This window comes from Aythya fuligula, chromosome 3 (genome assembly GCF_009819795.1).
Source record: "Aythya fuligula isolate bAytFul2 chromosome 3, bAytFul2.pri, whole genome shotgun sequence".
NCBI lineage: Eukaryota > Metazoa > Chordata > Aves > Anseriformes > Anatidae > Aythya > Aythya fuligula.
Window position 1 is genome coordinate 14517673 of NC_045561.1, and position 18016 is coordinate 14535688.

Consider the following 18016-nt stretch of genomic DNA (forward strand, 5'->3'; position numbering starts at 1 on the left):
CCGTTGGCCTTCTTGGCCACCTGAGCACACTGCTGGCTCATATTCAGCCCACTATCCACCATCACTCCCAGGTCCTTCTCTGCCTGGCAGCTCTCCAACCATTCCTCTCCCAGCCTGTAGCTCTGCTTGGGGTTATTGCGCCCCAGGTGCAGGACCCGGCACTTGGCCTTGTTGAACTTCATGCAGTTGACCTCAGCCCATCGGTGCAGCCTATCCAGATCCTCCTGCAGAGCTTTCCTACCCTCCAGCAGATCAACACTTCCCTCCAACTTGGTGTCATCTGCAAACTTACTGAGGGTGCACTCGATGCCCTCGTCCAGATCATCGATGAAGATATTAAAGAGGACCGGCCCCAGCACCGAGCCCTGGGGGACGCCACTAGTGACTGGCCTCCAACTGGACTTGACTCCATTTACCACGACTCTTTGGGCCTGGCTATCCAGCCAGTTTCTAACCCAACGAAGCGTGCGCCAGTCCAGGTCAAGAGCAGCCAGTTTCTTGAGGAGAATGCTGTGGGAGACTGTGTCAAAAGCCTTGCTGAAGTCAAGGTAGACCACATCCACAGACTTTCCCTCGTCCACCCAGCGCGTCACTTTGTCATAGAAGGAGATCGGGTTCGTCAAGCAGGATCTGCCTTTCATAAACCCATGCTGACTGCACCTGATCGCCTGCTTCCCCTGCAAGTGCTGCGTGATGACTCTCAAGAGGATCTGCTCCATGAGCTTCCCTGGTACTGAGGTCAAACTGACAGGCCTGTAGTTTCCCAGGTCTGCCCTCCGGCCCTTCTTGTAGATGGGCATCACATTTGCTAGCCGCCAGTCAATTGGGACCTCCCCCGATAGCCAGGACTGCTGATAAATGATGGATAGTGGCTTGGCCAGCTCCTCTGCCAGTTCTCTCAGTACCCTTGGGTGGATCCCATCCGGCCCCATATATTTGTGCACATCCAAGTGCCATAGCAGGTCACCAAACAGTTCTTCATGGATAATGAGGGCCACATCCTGCTCCCCATCCCCTTCCACCAGCTCAGGGTACTGGGTATCCAGACAACAACTGGTATTGCCGCTAAAGACTGAGGCAAAGAAGGCATTGAGCACCTCCGCCTTTTCCTCATCTCTTGTAACTAAGTTTCCCCCCGCATCCAGTAAAGGATGGAGATTCTCCTTAGTCCTCCTTTTTGTGTGGATGTATTTATAAAAACGTTTTTTGTTATCTTTAACGGCAGTAGCCAGATTGAGTTCCAGATGAGCTTTGGCCTTCCTAATTTTGTCCCTGCACAGCCTCGCTACATCCTTATAGTCCTCCCTAGTGGCCTGCCCACTTTTCCAAAGCTTATAAACCCTCTTTTTTCTCCTAAGATCAAGCCACAATTCTCTGTTGAGCCAGGCTGGTCTTCTTCCCCGCCAGCTCGTCTTTGGGCACGTGGGGACAGACCGCTCCTGCGCCATTAAGATTTCCCTCTTGAAGAGTGCCCAGCCTTCCTGGACTCCTCTGCCCTTCAGAACTGCCTCCCAAGGGACTCCACCAACTAGTGTCCTGAGCAGCTCAAAGTCAGCCCTCCGAAAGTCCAATACAGTGGTTTTACTGGTCCCCTTCCTGGCCTCGCCAAAAATAGTGAACTCCACCATTGCGTGGTCACTCTGCCCAAGACAGCTCCCGACAATCACATCCTCCACCAGTCCTTCTCTGTTTGTAAAGAGAAGGTCTAGCGGGGCACCACCCCTGGTAGGTTCACTAACCAGCTGCGTCAGGAAGCTATCTTCCATGCTCTCCAGAAACCTCCTAGACTGCTTTCTCTGGGCTGTGTTGTGCTTCCAGGATATGTCAGGGAAGTTGAAGTCCCCCACGAGTACAAGCACGGAAGATTTCGCAACTTCTATCAGCTGCCTGTAGAACTCCTCATCCGTCTCCTCATCCTGGTTCGGCGGTCTATAGCAGACCCCGACCAGGACACTAGCCTTGTTGTCCCAGCCGATCCTAACCCAAAGGGACTCGACCTTGTCATTCCCAGCCTCGAGTTCCACAACATCGAAAGACTCTCTAATATAGAGAGCCACACCACCACCCCTTCTGTGCTGCCTGTCCCTTCTGAAGAGCTTATAGCCAGGCATTGCAGCACTCCAGTCATGAGACTGGTCCCACCACGTCACCGTGATGGCAACCAAGTCGTAGCCTGCCTGCTGCACGATGGCTTCCACCTCCTCTTGTTTGTTACCCATGCTGCGTGCATTGGTGTAGATATCTTGAGGATCAAACGGGGATTTTCATCAAGATGTTACTTGTTACTGTTACATTCTCTTGAATATGCTTCATGTTCAGTGTTTGCTACTACAGTAACCATAAGGAAGCAGTGACGTTCAGAAAAATGTGTAAGTTTGAAATGCTTTATGGTCAACTGAGATTTTGAACTATACCAAGTCCATAAGTATCTTCTGATTAACAACATGCCTACAAATTTTCTAACCATGTTAGATTTCTTCGGTCATGTTAGACTTTCTTTGGACAAAACTACTTTTATAGTCCCAAACCCACGTCTAAAGATATGATTCTCCAATTTTCTCAGTTGGAATATTAGATCACTAAACACAAGTGACACCTTCTGAAATAGCAGAAGACTTGGAAATATCATTAAATGCCAGTAGTGGGTATAAGGTCAATAAATATTTTAAATCCTCCTAAGTATGTAAGTATGCTCTTTTACTTTATTATTTATCTTTTCAGAATTGGTTTCAAGCAAGATTTTAAAATCTTGATCCTCCAAAGTTAGGCATTAGTAAGCTCCAAATATGCATTTTCCAGAGAAACTATCAAATTCAATTCACACATAATTAGTTGCTTCTTAGTTCTCTTTTCTGAATTCAGTCATACACATGAGCTAAATATCTCCATTATTGTATTTATGTGCTGCAGTTCATTTTGTTGAATTGTATAGTTTTGTCTCTCTCTTTTAGTTCAAGATCTTCAACTACTTCATTACAAGTATCTTTTACTTTCTTCTTACTTTAGATCTACCCATGCTTTCTTCACTCACACCTGAGACTGACCAGTAATGTACAAATTAATGTGCAGAAATTTTATCTTTCTTTCCTCATACTGCTTTAAACCTCACTGGCTGTATGCAGATACAGATACAATTTCTGCTATACCTCTCTGTGTTTTGTCTGTTTTCCACTCTAGATCAACTTCAAAAGATAACAATGAATCATAAAAGAGAAAAAGAAAAGGAAAAAGAAAAGGAAAAAAAAAAAAAAGAAAAAGAAAAAGAAGAAAAAGAAAAAGAAAAAGAAAAAGAAAAAGAAAAAGAAAAAGAAAAAGAAAAAGAAAAAGAAAAAGAAAAAGAAAAAGAAAAAGAAAAAGAAAAAGAAAAAGAAAAAGAAAAAGAAAAAGAAAAGAAAAAGAAAAGGAAAAAGAAAAAAGGAAAAGTTGCCAAATGTCTTCTGTGAGAACTTATTCAAAAAAGCAATGGGTCAGCTTTGCATTGGGCCTGAAGCTCTTCAAGATGTAGTTGTTTTAGAAGGGTTACTGATAGTAGTTCCAGAAAAGGGAAAGATGTCAGAAATGTGAAATGCTTATAAGCATAGTAGAGGTTTGAGGTATCCCCAAAACCTAACCACCCTGTTTATTGAATGCTACCCTGGACCACTCCAGCACAGAAACAGATTTTCTCTCTCTAAAATCTTTAAAACAATTCCTGCTGTCTCTATCCCAGAAATAACTTTCTCCCTCCTCATATCTTTCTCATGCCTGCCTAGAAAACCAGTGTTCTCCAGAAAGTTTTAGTTTGATTTTAATTCTTTTTTTTGTTTGTTTGTTTGTTTGTTTTCTCAGCAGAATGATCCACATTCCTTATGCACCTCCTTTACTGTGTGCTTACTTCTTATTAGCTCTGACAGCTATGCCAATTGCATGTACGTGCCTAAAAGACAGCTCCAGCATTCACTTCAGCTTGCCAACAAATCTCTTATTTAAAATTACAACTGTTGGGCAGTTTCACATATGTACCTTTTAATGACTCAAAGGAACTTTGTTCTGACAATAGATCTCATAAGATCTCAAACTTGCAAGTTGTGTAATGTACTACATTCCCTTTGACAGCATATATGACTGTGTTGTTTCCAAGAATATCATTACTGCTGTTATCTCTTTATTGTTCAAAATCTATAAATATTTTGGTGCAACACACATTATTTTATGCAGTAAAAAGTCAAGTTTCTGTAAGGCCATGTGCTTCTTACAAGATATTCCATACACTTCTCAAACTGAAAGACCTATGAAGAGAGATAGTTTGGGATTTGCATTTCTTCTTATTATTTTTTTTTTTATTATTTATTTTTGTGCTGCTTCAGGATGAATCAACTATGACACCACATGCTGCAACAATTGCTGAGGATGCCAAAAGTAATACATTTTTTTTTCTTCTAAAACTCAGCAAAATCACCATTAAATTAAGGAAATCTCCCAACATCTCCCTGTATCTTCCCAGCTCACTTAATGTCTCATCACTTTATTTCTTTGTAGGCTCTTCCCATATATTCTCCCACTGTGGCAAGCTTCTTGCTGCAGATTTAGAGAAACATGAACATCCTCTGGCTACAGCTGGCACAACTGATCTGTCCCCCTGTTTGAAGGCGGAAGAAACCTCCACCTGTGCCAGCACATCCACGCATATCACTGACTACCAGCATGGACTGGGCTTTGGCTTTGACATTTCCTATCAAAGAGCATGCACTGCTTTATTATGTGTTCACCATGAGCACAATAAAAATTAGGTGACAGTTAGAAAATACTATTTTTTACATAATGTATATAAGCACTAACATATCAGATTACAATTTTGCTCCTTTAAAAATGTGTCTTTTTGTTATATTGAAGCCTACAATTTATATGCTTTTCATATCAGGAGAGATATTTGCTCCTTGCTCTGTTCACACAGGTCAAGTTACTAGAATTGTCAAGAGAAATTCTCACTCTATATTTAAAAATAAGTGGATATGGATATCATCTGGCTGAATAAAAAGGAAGTCTGATTATGCTGTATGTACTGAAGATACATTGCACATCTAGCCAGTTTTTATTCTTGTTCCTTAACATGTTGCTTGGTTACTTCATCAAACTTGTCATATGGGAGAATGCCTGTTTTATTAAAAAAAAAAAAATAATAAAATGTAAGGCTAACTCCTCTGGGACTGAGGTGGGAGAATGAAGGTTGTTTTTTTTTACACTTACTTCTGAAGTTTCAGTTCAAAACTAAATTGTTAATGGCTGTTTTCAGCCCAGAAAACAACAAGTATGGCGGCACACACCACTCCCAAGGGATTCTGGGATGTCTAATGCTGGAGTGTCCTGGTGACTCTTTCAGTGTAACAAGAACAGTCCATATTTTCAAGAGCTGCCAGGACCTTGGCAAACGCTACAAATAGATCACAACCAACGTCTTTGTCTAGGCCCCTGAGCACAAAACTTGAAGGCCGCCGCTAGTTTGGTATGACCGACTAGCTTCCAGGCAGGTAAAACCAATCTTAAGAAGCATTTAATTTCCTGAATAGTTTGCAAGCATGGGGAGAAAACGTACATTGAGACGGGTTTAAAACTACACCAGAGAGATTCTTGGCTTTCCAAAAGACTTCTCCGGTGGTCCAAAAGGTGAGCTGTGGTCAGAAGTCCACACCTTCATATTCCCACAGCCTTTGCAGACTCCTGCAAGCTTCGCGTGTGGAAACAGTGAGAGGCCTCCATCACCCCACACAAAGAGGTGGCTTGGCTGGGGGACGGCAGGGAAGCCACATCTGCAGGGGGGCGAGATGGGGTGCGGTGGGCACCTCTGCCACAACACGCCAAGGAAACCGACGGCTCAGCCTCGCTCAGGAGACGGACCGAGGCTCCCCCACCCATCTCCCGTTGCCCACCACTGCCTTCCCCTCCCCAGTCCTCCAGACCGGCACAGGCGACCCCTCCCCGGGCCATGCCCATCTGCGGCGGCGGTGCCCTGAGGGGCGGCGGCGGTGCCGGGCGGGCCTTTTGGAGGGGAATATAGGGATTTTTGGGGGGTCTGCAGCGAGTGCGGCACCGCCCCCGGCGGGCAGACGGGCGCGGCGGCGTCACGCGGCGGAACCGCCCCCCGCTCCCGGCGGCCGCCCCCGCCCGCCGCCGCCGCCGCCGCCGCCGCCGTCGCCGCGCACCCGCAGCATCGCCCGCTCCGTCGGCAAGCGGCAGAGGCAGCCCCCGGCCGGCCGCGCCTTCCCCGGCCCGCGGCACGCCGCGCAGGTAAAGGCGGAGCGGCGGCGAGGAGGACGAGCCCCGCTTTGCGGAGCCGGCGGCGGCGGCGGCGGCGGAGGAGGAGGAGGAGGAGGAGGAGGAGGAGGAAGAGAAGGAGGAGGAGGAGGAGGAGGAGGCGCGAGAGGCTGGTGGGTTTGCATGCGGCGTTGTGGAGAGGTAGATGGCGGGGAGAAGAGATGGTGGAGCGGAGGGCGAAGTTAAAGGTTGGATGCGGTAATTTATTATCCCTTGCAAAAGCGGGTGGGGGGTGGGATCTGCGAGGCTTAAGGAATAAAATCGATCTGCTGCATGTTTTCCCTGGCGTGAGATGCTTTGGTGAAATGCGAAGCCGGGGCAGCGACGGGAATGAATATCGCAATATGATTGTTATTTCTCGGCGGCAGCCTGGAAAAGGCGAGGGGTTTGTGCAGGAAGTGCATGGATAATTTGGGACATTTTCTATTGTGAGCCAGAAGAATGAAGGCAGCCGGCTTCCTTGATATGTGTTTGAAACTGTTCAGGTTCCTGCTGATGGTATGCATTTTTGAAGGGGTAAAAATTATATCATAAACGTATTAAAATAAAAATACGTCTGCAGGCTGGAAAGGTAGCAAAATCGATCATTCCAGCCGCCTGGGAAAGAACTTGATTCTAGAAATTACGTAGAAATGAAGGGAAAAGATTAATGAGGCTGTTAAGTCTGCTTTTGAATTAGAGCGCTTCTCCCTTTGGCTGCAGCAAGGTTGTTTTTCAGATCCTTTTATTTCATCCGGTAATTTGTGAACTCTCTGGTCTTCCCCGCACCCAGAGACAATGCCGTGTATTTTATACAATAAGGATTCTGCCAAGGATTGTGCATGCCAACCGACCTGGCATTTGTTAAGGATTTATTGACCTATGGGTGTCTCTCTCTCTCTTTCTAATTTGAAAAGGCTCAATCGGGGCACCTGTGACTAAATCATAATTTTTAAAGAAAAAATGGTTGTAGGGGGGTTGGGGAAGCGTATTAATTGACTGTGGAGGCACTGAATGCAATAGCTACATTTATGTTGAGCTGTGTGGATTTCTCACCACATACATGTGTATACATATGTACATCGCCGGGAGGGATATCTGGTAATTTAGATGGTAATTTAGACCCCATTTGAGACATATATATCTTAAAAAAATTGTCCTCCTTTGAGAATGAAAGTATCCCTCTGCTTTGGAAATGACTAGACAAGACAGTGCTGTTTACTGGCAGTGTGTTTAAATTATATCGGCAGTAATAAGTAAGCAATTGTTTTTTGTTTTTTGTTTTTTTTTTTTGGGTCTTTTTCCTTTTCAATCTTTCAATTCCCCCCCCCCCCCCGCTTTTTCTTTTTCTTCCTTTCTTCCATTCCCTCTTTGTCTCTCTTGTGATTTTTTTTCTTCCCCTTCCTCCTTCTCTCTCTTGCTGGTGCTCTGCGTGTGAGTGAGAGGGGAAGGCAGGCGCGCCGCAGACAGAGGCAGGCAGCGGGCAGGGATGCTCTCGAGGTGGGATCCCCGCTCGGCGGCTCTCCGCGGACACCTGTAGGGATCGCTCTGGCACGCACGGCGGGCGCGCACACACGCACACGCCCGCGCGCGCGTTCCTGCCTGGCTCCCCTCCCGGCGCACACCACAGCCTCCTGCCACCCTCCTGCCGTGCTCCGCATTCGCACTCGCACCTTTGCCTCTTCCCTCCGTGCTCCCCCGCGCAGGCACCGTGCGCGCAGGGAGCCGCGCCGCCCCGCTCACCTTGCGCCCCGGCCTCTGCCGCATGCACTCCCCACCCGTCTACCCCCCTGGGGCTAACCTTTCCTCTCCCCCCTCCCGCCCCCGCCCTCTCCGGGCTGTGCATCCCTCACCTCTTTCCCGGGCCTCTTCCTCTCCCCCCCGCAAGCCATTTCCCACGCCGGCAACCCGCCCGCGCACGCTGTGTGCCCCCCAGGACCCGCCCCGCCGCATCCCATCGCACTCCACACCCTCTCCCTCGCCGCTCCTTTCCCTCCGCCGCAGCGGGTCCCCGCGGCCGCTCTCCTTCCCCCCTCCCATCCTCTAGTGCACCCACTCGTGTGTGGCCCCCCCCCCGGCTCCCACGTCCCCCCGCCGATGCGGAGGCTGCGGGGCGGGGGCCGGTGCGGAGCCCCCGGGCGCCGCCGCCCCGTCGGGGCCGCGCAGGGCGGAGCTGTTCCGGGTGCTGAAGCCCGAAGCGGTGCCTGCTGCGGAGCGGCGGCGCGGTGCTGTGCCGCCAGCCCCCGGCACCCCGACGGCGGCCACCGGGAGCCAGGTGGCTCCGGATGAGCGAGGGTGGGCGGGGGGGGAGGCCGCGGGTAGCCCGGCTCCTTCGACGGGCCCTGGTGGGCACCACTTTTTTTCGGAGGAGCTGCAGGATGTTTGGTATTGAGAGGTGGAAAACCTGGGTCTCTATGTTGCCCTGCAGTGCACGGTGCTGCCCGGTGCTGGTTGGCACGGCTGGGCTCTGCCCATGAAGTTTGGGGGGGGGGATTCTTGTCTTTCTTTTGCTGCTCTTGCCCGCCTCGCATGTGAAAAATAATAAAAATAAACGTGTTGACATTTAGAGGAATGAAATTAAATATAAAGAGAGAGTAGGAGGTGACTTAGCGGCTCCGAACGTGTCAGGTGCAGGCAGCTGAGGTGTGTGCCTGTTTTCGAGCAGGTTTTTGCTCTGCCAGGCTCGTCCCTGCCCTCCCGCCCTCCCCCACCAGCCCAGCAAAGGGCTTGGCAGCCGTTCTGGACGTGATATTTTGCCTAAGTGCTGCTGGCTAAGAAGTGGGAGGGAGGTGAAGGGGAAGCAGTGGGTGAGGGAGGTGTCGGAGATCCTCTCCTCCATCAGGAGAGATCTGCTAATACATACCTTCCAGAAAAGATACCGCGGCTTGGGGGAGAAAAATAGAGAGGGGAGCCTCTCTGCTGAAATGCTTTGAATGCAGAGACCTCTTCAGAGGAACAGAGTGAACTGTGGCATATGTATGATTTTTAAAACGGAGAGTGTCCTTTTAAATAAGGGCAACTGAATAAACATACATAAAATGCTGCAACCCATTTCAGAGGACTAACACCTGGGATTAGCTGATCTGCGTTGTGAATAATGTCAACATCAGAGCTGGCTTGAATTGGATTTTCCCTGCCATAACAGAGAATATCAGCAGCAAAAGAAATCAGGTGACAGGGAAAAATGTGGTTTGAAATTTTCAAAAAGCCTTCTAAGAAACCATTGCAATTCTTTCCTCACCCCATGAAAATAAACCAGTAGGTGTGCCACATATGGCGAAACCTGCCAGTTCCTTCTGGGAGCTCAGTCCACTTTATATGTTTTTGAGCGATAGTAGAATGAACTAGAACCAGGCTTGGTATCATCATCTGAATTAATAGGACCCTATAGCTTCACAGATGCAGCTATTTCTATAAATAAATTAAACCATATAGCGGGATAAATAAAATCTCTTCAGGATCCTTTTCTTTTGAACATCAGTATTGTAATAAGAAAATATGCTACTAAAGTATTTCAAAGTTTTGGAATGGTAAGTAGTTTACATATAGATTATTCCATAAAAATGCAATCTAGTGTAAGCATTTACATTAAGATTTAAGTTTAGCACTGCACGTTATTATGATTTCTCAGTAACTCCAAAATTACAGCAGCAGCACTTCATTTTCCTAACGTTGAACAGCAGTTCAAATAAAAAATTAATCACAAATGTACACTATTGATCAACTTTATGATTTAATGTGTTATTAGTCATCATTTCTTATTATTCTGTTTCAATTCCTTGCAGATTAGAAACAAAAACAATAGAGGAATTCACCCCCCTGGATCTTAGTCTTGGCCTTTTGCAAGCAAGCAGAAGAGGAGCTGTCAGGCTTTGCATGTCAAGTAGCCACTCGGCTGTTTGACAGCTTCTGGGTTTCAACCCCATTGGGATTGAGGCAGCTCAGGAAACCATGAGCGATGAGTCCTGTCGTCTGCTGACGCTGCTTTAGCACCATGGCAGACAGTCCGTGATCTGACAAGAGGATACGTCTTAGGGAGGCAGCACTGGGATCGGTAATTGGCTTCCTGGGAAACTACAGCTGGTGGATAGGATGTAAAAAGAGGTGCACGTATACTGGGATATTGCTGCAGTCTTGGCGAGCTACTGGATCCACTTGGAAGAAAAGGATTTTGCCACCAGTTTTGGTTTTTCTCCAGCTTTGGTAATGTTGGCTTTGGGGAAAATTTCTGCTGACTCACCCAGCCCCAGACATCTTTTGCCAAGCCTGGCTGACCAGTGAAGAAACCCACCAGCGCCTTCTCCCCTGTGGCAGACCGGTGGGGCACCTTCCCTTCCTGGTGCCCCACTTCATCCAGCGGGGCACTCACAGCCCCCCCGTCCCAAGACGGGGGTGAGCGTGCCTGAACCTCCAAGCGTGGCTGGTGCCCGGCAAGATTTTACCCTGTCTGCCACCGGGGCCCCAGCGCCGCCCCCCGCCGGCACTGCCGCCCCGCTCACCCGTCCCAGGCCGCGCAGGATGGGGGCGGCACTGGTGCGGCGTGGGGGCTGCCTACTGCTCTGGCTGGCCCTGCTGTTGGGCTGCTGGGCTGAGTTGGGCAGTGGGCTGGAGTTCCCGGGGGCTGAGGGGCAGTGGACCCGCTTCCCCAAGTGGAACGCCTGCTGTGAGAGTGAGATGAGCTTCAACATGAAGACGCGCAGCTCCAGTGGGCTGGTGCTCTACTTCGATGACGAGGGCTTCTGCGACTTCCTGGAACTCATCCTCACCCAGGGTGGGCGGCTGCAGCTCAGCTTCTCCATCTTCTGTGCTGAGCCCGCCACTCTCCTGTCTGATACTGCCGTCAATGATAACCTCTGGCATGCTGTGGTCATTCGCCGCCACTTCAAGAACACCACACTGATCATCGACCGGGCTGAGGCAAAGTGGGTGGAGGTGAAATCCAAGCGGCGGGACATGACTGTGTTCAGTGGCCTATTCTTAGGGGGGCTCCCGCCAGAGCTGCGGTCAGCGACACTAAAGCTGACGTTATCCTCTGTCAAAGACCGGGAGCCCTTCAAGGGCTGGATAACGGATGTGCGGGTCAACTACACACAGACATCGCCAGTGGAGAGCCAGGAGGTGCGGCTGGATGATGAGCAAAGCCGCCTGTGTGCCCGAGAGGACGTTTGCCTCAACGGGGGCGTCTGCTCAGTGCTCAACGACCAGGCCGTCTGTGACTGCTCCCAAACAGGCTTTCGGGGGAAGGACTGCAGTGAAGGTAAGACACCATCTTAGCTTGCCCCACTGCCCCCTTTGCGTAATGGAGGGGACGGGTAGGAGGCCAGGCCTGCATGGAGTTTCATCTGTACAAGTGGGTCTCGTTCCCTTCCCCACTGCCTCCCTGCTGCCTTCCCTCTTCCTTGCCTTCCTCCCCCCACGTGTGTCTGTGGCAGACCATGGTGCCATCACTCCTCTGTTCTCTGCAAGGGTGGGTGATGGGAGGAGGATGCCATCTGGGTGTCTTCCCACAGCAAAGTGTGATGTGGAGTTGTCCTGGGCAGAGGAAGGACAGGGCCTTGGTGCCAGGTGGCACCCAGGCAGGAGGGGGTGGCCGATGTCATGCTTGGCTAGAGTCAAAGGAGGGGGTGGGCATGCTTGTAATGAGCAGCTGGTGGCAATTAATTCTGGGAACGGGAAGCGACAGGAAGAATTCTACTAGTTTAAGTGCAAAGGTTACCTGGGTTTATTTTTGTAGGGTAGTAGAGACCCAGAATCTGTTTTATATTGATATCTACTTCTATTACAACATTGGAATAAAACCAGTGATTTATTTGGGAATTCTTTAAATTGTTGTTGGGGAGGAGAGGGACTAGACAGAGGATTATAGTTTTATACAAATGTGAACAGTACTTTGCAATGTATTCAGACATTTGGAATGCCAGGCTTAGAGAGAAGACAAAAGGGCATGGGGGAAATATATACTCGAAGACTACAAAATTACTGGGTATTTATACCAAGGAAGACAGCTTTGAAAAACAGCAGTTTCCTGAATCCCATCTACAAATAAATCACTGAGTAAAATATGATTCATATTCAGTGGCCATTGGTTTTGGTGATTGGAAGGAGTGTGAACATTTAATGCAGATACATGTAGGACTCTATTATTTGGCTGGTAAGGGTACCATTGCTTGAAACTACTTAAGCACAGAGGGTACTCATGTACCCTCATATGTACCTACAATAAAACTTAAAGGTATACGAATGAAGTAAGTACAAATGTAAAAATATAATCATGTCAAAATTTGAGACCGAAGACCTGAGTGTGAAATGTAGAAGGTAAATATAGATAAGATACTATGTATGCCAAATTAAGATATTCACTGAGTGGCTACAAGACATTTATGGCTGAATAATTTGCCTTTATTATTTCTATCAAATTTCACTCATTATAAAAAAGAAAACATCATTTGTGCTTTATTATGTAACATCTTCTGTCCTTAGTGTCAGTACCCAAAACACTACAGTCATTTTACATCTTGTTTACTTTATCAGCTGTTTATCTCTCATCTGCCATTCGTTAAAAAAATCAAAGCTTATTAACTTTTTAAAATAAGTAAAAAGGAAATGATAGTTTCAGAAAATAAGAAGTTTATACTTTCAGTTGCACACAGTCCCAGAAATTGTAAAATGAAGTATCTTCTATATTAGCCTAAATCATGTAAATGTATTTAGTATTTGAATGTAACTTTTTAATATGTATACATAAAATATTGAGTTGTCTTAGCATCTTAGAGTTAGACCCTATTATAAACTGAAAAGCAAGTTCGGAGGGGTAGCAGTTTGATTAAAGTGACAATGGTCATTTATATATTATTGAAAAAGATATGCAATTTACATTAAAGCTGTTTATTTAAAATGATTCTGAACATGTAATATTTATATGAAAAAGTTTATATAATTGCATGTAAAATAAGTCAGGGCACATCTTGTCTTTAACAGAATTAGTAAGATCATCAGGTATTTTTAAAGAAAATGTTTACGTTTAGATTGAACCTTAATGGAATACTATATATGTTTTTATATATATATATATATAAATTATATAGTGCTTGTAAGAAGATGACAGTCAAAATAATTTTGGAATCCCCCAAATTAGGATAAAGTATTGGCTTCATTCAAATGATAATGCTTTTACAATTGACCTCAGTGGGATCAAGATTTCCCTCACACCTCCCTTTACCACTAAGAAACCTTATAAAATAATAGCAAGATGTGTAATTTTAGCATAGTCTCATCATAAAGTAATCAGATTCCAATTTCATTTGAAATAGAATACAACATTTCCACTGTCAGCAACATAAATGGAACTGTTCCTGCAGTTTGTATCTGTTGATTGAGAAAAAATAACTGAAACCTATCAGTCAGGTTTGATGAAGGGTTTAGTAGCTTCTCATATGTGCTACCAAAAATACTGAACTAATTTGTAAAAACATTGATTTAATCTTCTGAAATATAAAAAGGCAGAAGGACAAGTCTGTCCATTGCGTCTATCAGGAAAGAAACCCTGGCTACTGTTGTCTATTTCTCTTATAGCCAACATAGTAATTATGATGTTGAGTTAACGATCTTTTGTTCCTGGAATGTGTAAATTTTCCACAAGCTTTAGCAAGAAGTTGCCATTAAATTTCCCACAAGCCTTAGTAAGAGGCTGCCGTTGCGTAGGATGGAGGATATATATAGCAATTCATATAGCAATGAATTTGAGGGGATCTTCTGAGATCTCACGCTCTGTCTTTTTAGCTTGTTGGCTAGAAATGGTTTAAATATGAAAGGTACCAAACTTACCATTTTTATCTGAGATTGGACCTAAATGTTCTAGTACCAAGCTTACCATTTTTATCTGAAATTGTACCTAGATGTCCCAGTTGGTACCTTTTGCCTTTAAGGTACCATTAGTCATTAAATAGTCATTAAATTCTATTTTCCTTTGAAATATATATATATACATATATATACAAATTTATGTAATATAAGCTTGTATTTAGTGTGCTTCTGCATCTCTGCCATCTGTCTAGGTGCAGAGTTTAACGTTCAATGGTATAATGAGAACTTTAGAAATCAATAATAACAAACAAACAAAAAAAACCAACCCTTTCAAAAATTTTGATCCTGACTTGCACATTTGAGAGATTTGAAATAACTGATTTAAAGAGTCAATGTTTCAGGTCGTAGGATGCATTTTTGGTGGCATTTAAGTTATTTTCAGAGAGAGATTATCACTAAATTAAGAGATTATAAAATCATTCTTTCTTTTTTCTTTCTTATGAGGTAAAGTTTTCTTAAAATAATGAAGTTTCACCAAGTTTTATTTGTTTTGAAAAACCCATATAACTTACTTCTAGCAATATAACTTACTTCTAGCAAGCTTAACTGTCCTTGTAGCTGTCTAAAACAGGAGTAGCTTCATTTATTATCTGAACTACACCAGTGTAAAACCTAGGAAAGAATCAGATTTATTATGTTCAGTCATGTTCTTTGTTCCAGTAGTTATAAACTCTCTTCAATGGGAGCTTTGGTATGAAATGCAGAAAGAGTATTGGAGTTTTGCTTGAATATCAAGGGCATGCTGCCTACAGCACAGAAAAATATGATCTGTAGCAGTTCTGTTGTGAATTAGTCTTGAGTGCTTATGGGTAAAGAGGCTTCTAAAAGAGCAAATATAAATTTCTGTTTAATACTGAAACAGGCAAAAGAATATTATTTCATGTAATAGCGACTCAGTAGAAATAAAAGTACATAAAATTATTATAAATTTTGTTAGAAATAAGACTAGCATTCAAGTAAACCCTGATTTCCATATCAATTTTCTGATAAATTTTTGACATACACCACAACCTTCTCAGCGAAAACTGTATTATTTGATGAAAAGAATCAAATTGGTATGGTTTGATTTTATTGTAAGGAGAACTGTTTGGTAAAAAGACTGATTTTAAGAATCAAATTATTACTGAATTGTGTCAGGGTCCTAGAAGGTAAGGAGAATACATGATTTCCTACGGAGAAGGAAATATTCTGATATATTCTGATTCATGATTCCTAAGGAGAATACAGTGAGCCTTCATGTTCTTCTTCCCATTTTGCTTCTTATGTTAGAATTTCAGAACAACAACAACAACAACAAATTATCAAATCACTCCAGTAAATACTGACCTTCTGACTTTAGACAGAATTTATATATATTATTTTCTTTTTATCTTCATTTGTATATAAATAATGTTGTCCAGTTTCCTGTCCAAGAAAATATAAAGATACCCCTGAAGGAGGAAATAAAAAGCACGTAACACACTTTTTTGGGAGATGTTCCTCATTGACACCAGCTTCTTTTTCTTTTCTGTATCTGTAACTGTTTGAAAAAAAAAAAATTACGTATGGGGTGATTTATCTTTTTAAGATATAGCTGGTCTACTTGTCTTAATATTAGGTTGATATAGAGGCAATTACATTGTGAATTCAAAGCCTTCCTTTTTAGAACATATTTTATTTTAACTGTCCTACTGAGTTTCTGTTTTGTGGAAAAATTGAGGACTGTTCATGCAGCTGTTCACTGTAAGAGATACTCTTCCTTGTCAGATATTCAGAACTTGATGCCAGCTATGGTATGAATTGTGAAAGGGATTTTTTAAGGAAGCAAATTCCAGATGTCTTAGGCTAGCCAGCATTTAGATTTGTTTGTTTGGGTTCTGAATATATTACATGAATCTTTGTTGTGCATATTTGCTTCTTCATGTTAATTTTTAAAAACTCATCCAATATTTATATCTCTTTGAGAATTTTCATTTTATAATTAATTCAATTCCCTTATGTCTTGAATATAAATATATTTTGGCATTAATTATATTTTTTATGAGATAGGTGTTTGTGCTCAGAGTTGTACTATTGAACTCTGCAGATACTCAATCTTGCAAGAGTAGGCACTTCAGTCTTTATCCTTCCTGAATAGTTAGCTAAATATACATGTACTATGGAATAGTAAATACTGAGTAAATACCGTGAGCAAAACTTTTGTTTTGATTTACACTTCAGAATCTTTATCTAAAACACTCATCTCTGTTACATGATCTGCATGCTGAATTTCTTGTCAGTGCCAATAGCCACTGGGATGATGTTGATATAGGAGGAGAAATGGAAATCCACAAGAGACTACACTAAAATTCTTTTGTATTTACAGATTAGATTAGTTTAACTCAAATGTGTAGATTTTATTTAATATTTTTAGTGTCTTTTTTTTTTTTTTTTTGTCTGACTATAATCTTGAAGACAGGTAGTCAAATAATCCCCAAATTGTTCAAAACTATGTTAAATGCATTCAGTTGTATGCAAACAGAATGCTTATGTCAGTTTAAAGCAGAATTTTGCACCATTTTCCTAATGAAAGCTGATATATTATTTTGCTTGCCAGGATTTGGCATTATAGGATATTGATTTCAGTATCTGCGTTGTGTAAAATCACAGCAATTTAAATCCTGTGTCACTGGTAATTAGGAGTTGGCAGTCTGTTTTATATTATATTCTAAGAAGGTTACTTGTTGAATATAGCTAATCCTTTCAAAATGCTGATATTGAAATGCTTCCAAAAGACCACTTATGCATATAGCATACATCTTAGTACCTCAAATCAATAGTATTTTATGCAGTGAGATTGTGGCTTCCCTTTGTTCCTAGCTGAGATACAGGGCCCATGTCAATTTTGAATCTATATTGCCAATTGTAAAATGTTAATATGCTAGAAGAATTTACATCTAGCAGCACAGGGCATTGTGTCACATTGTCAAATTCACTCTGAATTTTAAAATTACTTAATAAAATTACCTATATTTTAATGTAATTATACTTCAAGACTTACAGGCATTTTGGACCAAATGCACTTGATCTTTTGTGAGCTGCAGGTTGGCATGCTCAGAGCCTTTTAAACATAGATGCTAGCCAAAGAGTTGTGGGAAAATGTTTGGATTACAGAACACATAATTTTATCCCCTAGTCATTATTGACCTGGCAAGTAAAACCAATTCCTGACTGAAATAGCTTGACGTTGAGGCTTACTTTATCATGTACAATTGTGATAATTTACACTTCTTTTAACAAACATACCAAAATTGGATGATATTTTAAAACAAAAAGGTTAATCAACGTCTTGATGGAATTAATGCAGTGCCTTGTCTTCCAGAGAACTTGGTGTTACTTTCAGAAAGTATGAAGCCATGCCAGCTTCTGTAAAAATACTTTGATTAGTTTATTGTGCTGAAGTTGAAGTTGTGTACCTTCATAAACACATGATTTTACAGCACAGTGAAGGGCATTCTGAGTTGTTGTATATCATGTTCTACATGAGGAGTGAATTGCAAAGACCAAAATATACTTCCTTCAGGGAATGATTTTTTATAATGTGACAAACGTACATTTAGCTGTGTTGTTAGTGTTGTTATATATAGAACTGACTAGTAAAGTACATAGTATCTATGATACATTTATTTTGTTCTACTCTGTCCAGGAATCATAGTAACCTTTAAAAAAAATAACATATTTTTTTTTTTTTTTTTTTTTCCCCCACAAAGATGGGCACTTTCTCTACTGACTCTTTCTGTTTCTTTACTGTGGTGATGGTGTCTGAGAGTATCACAAGCACTTTACTAGCCTGTATTATACTGTCATATATGCAGAAGACAGTCTTTCAGAAGCTTGGATTCTCTGCTGCCAAATAAAAAGTAGT

General features: G+C 43.5%; 1 protein-coding gene across 19 annotated transcripts in view; it reads left to right on the forward strand.

Annotated features, from left to right (window-relative positions):
• Positions 1–6381: 6381 nt before the first annotated feature.
• The window catches only part of NRXN1 (neurexin 1), a 716955-nt gene continuing 705320 nt past the window's right edge, over positions 6382–18016 (forward strand). For 16 of the 19 annotated variants that reach the window (XM_032185602.1, XM_032185608.1, XM_032185614.1 and 13 more), the window contains exons 1-2: positions 6411–6479; positions 10056–11527. In XM_032185602.1, coding sequence (XP_032041493.1) covers positions 10789–11527 — 739 coding nt within the window. In that variant the 5' untranslated portion in view covers positions 6411–6479; positions 10056–10788. The other 3 variants (XM_032185606.1, XM_032185605.1, XM_032185607.1) reach the window with 3 other exon arrangements.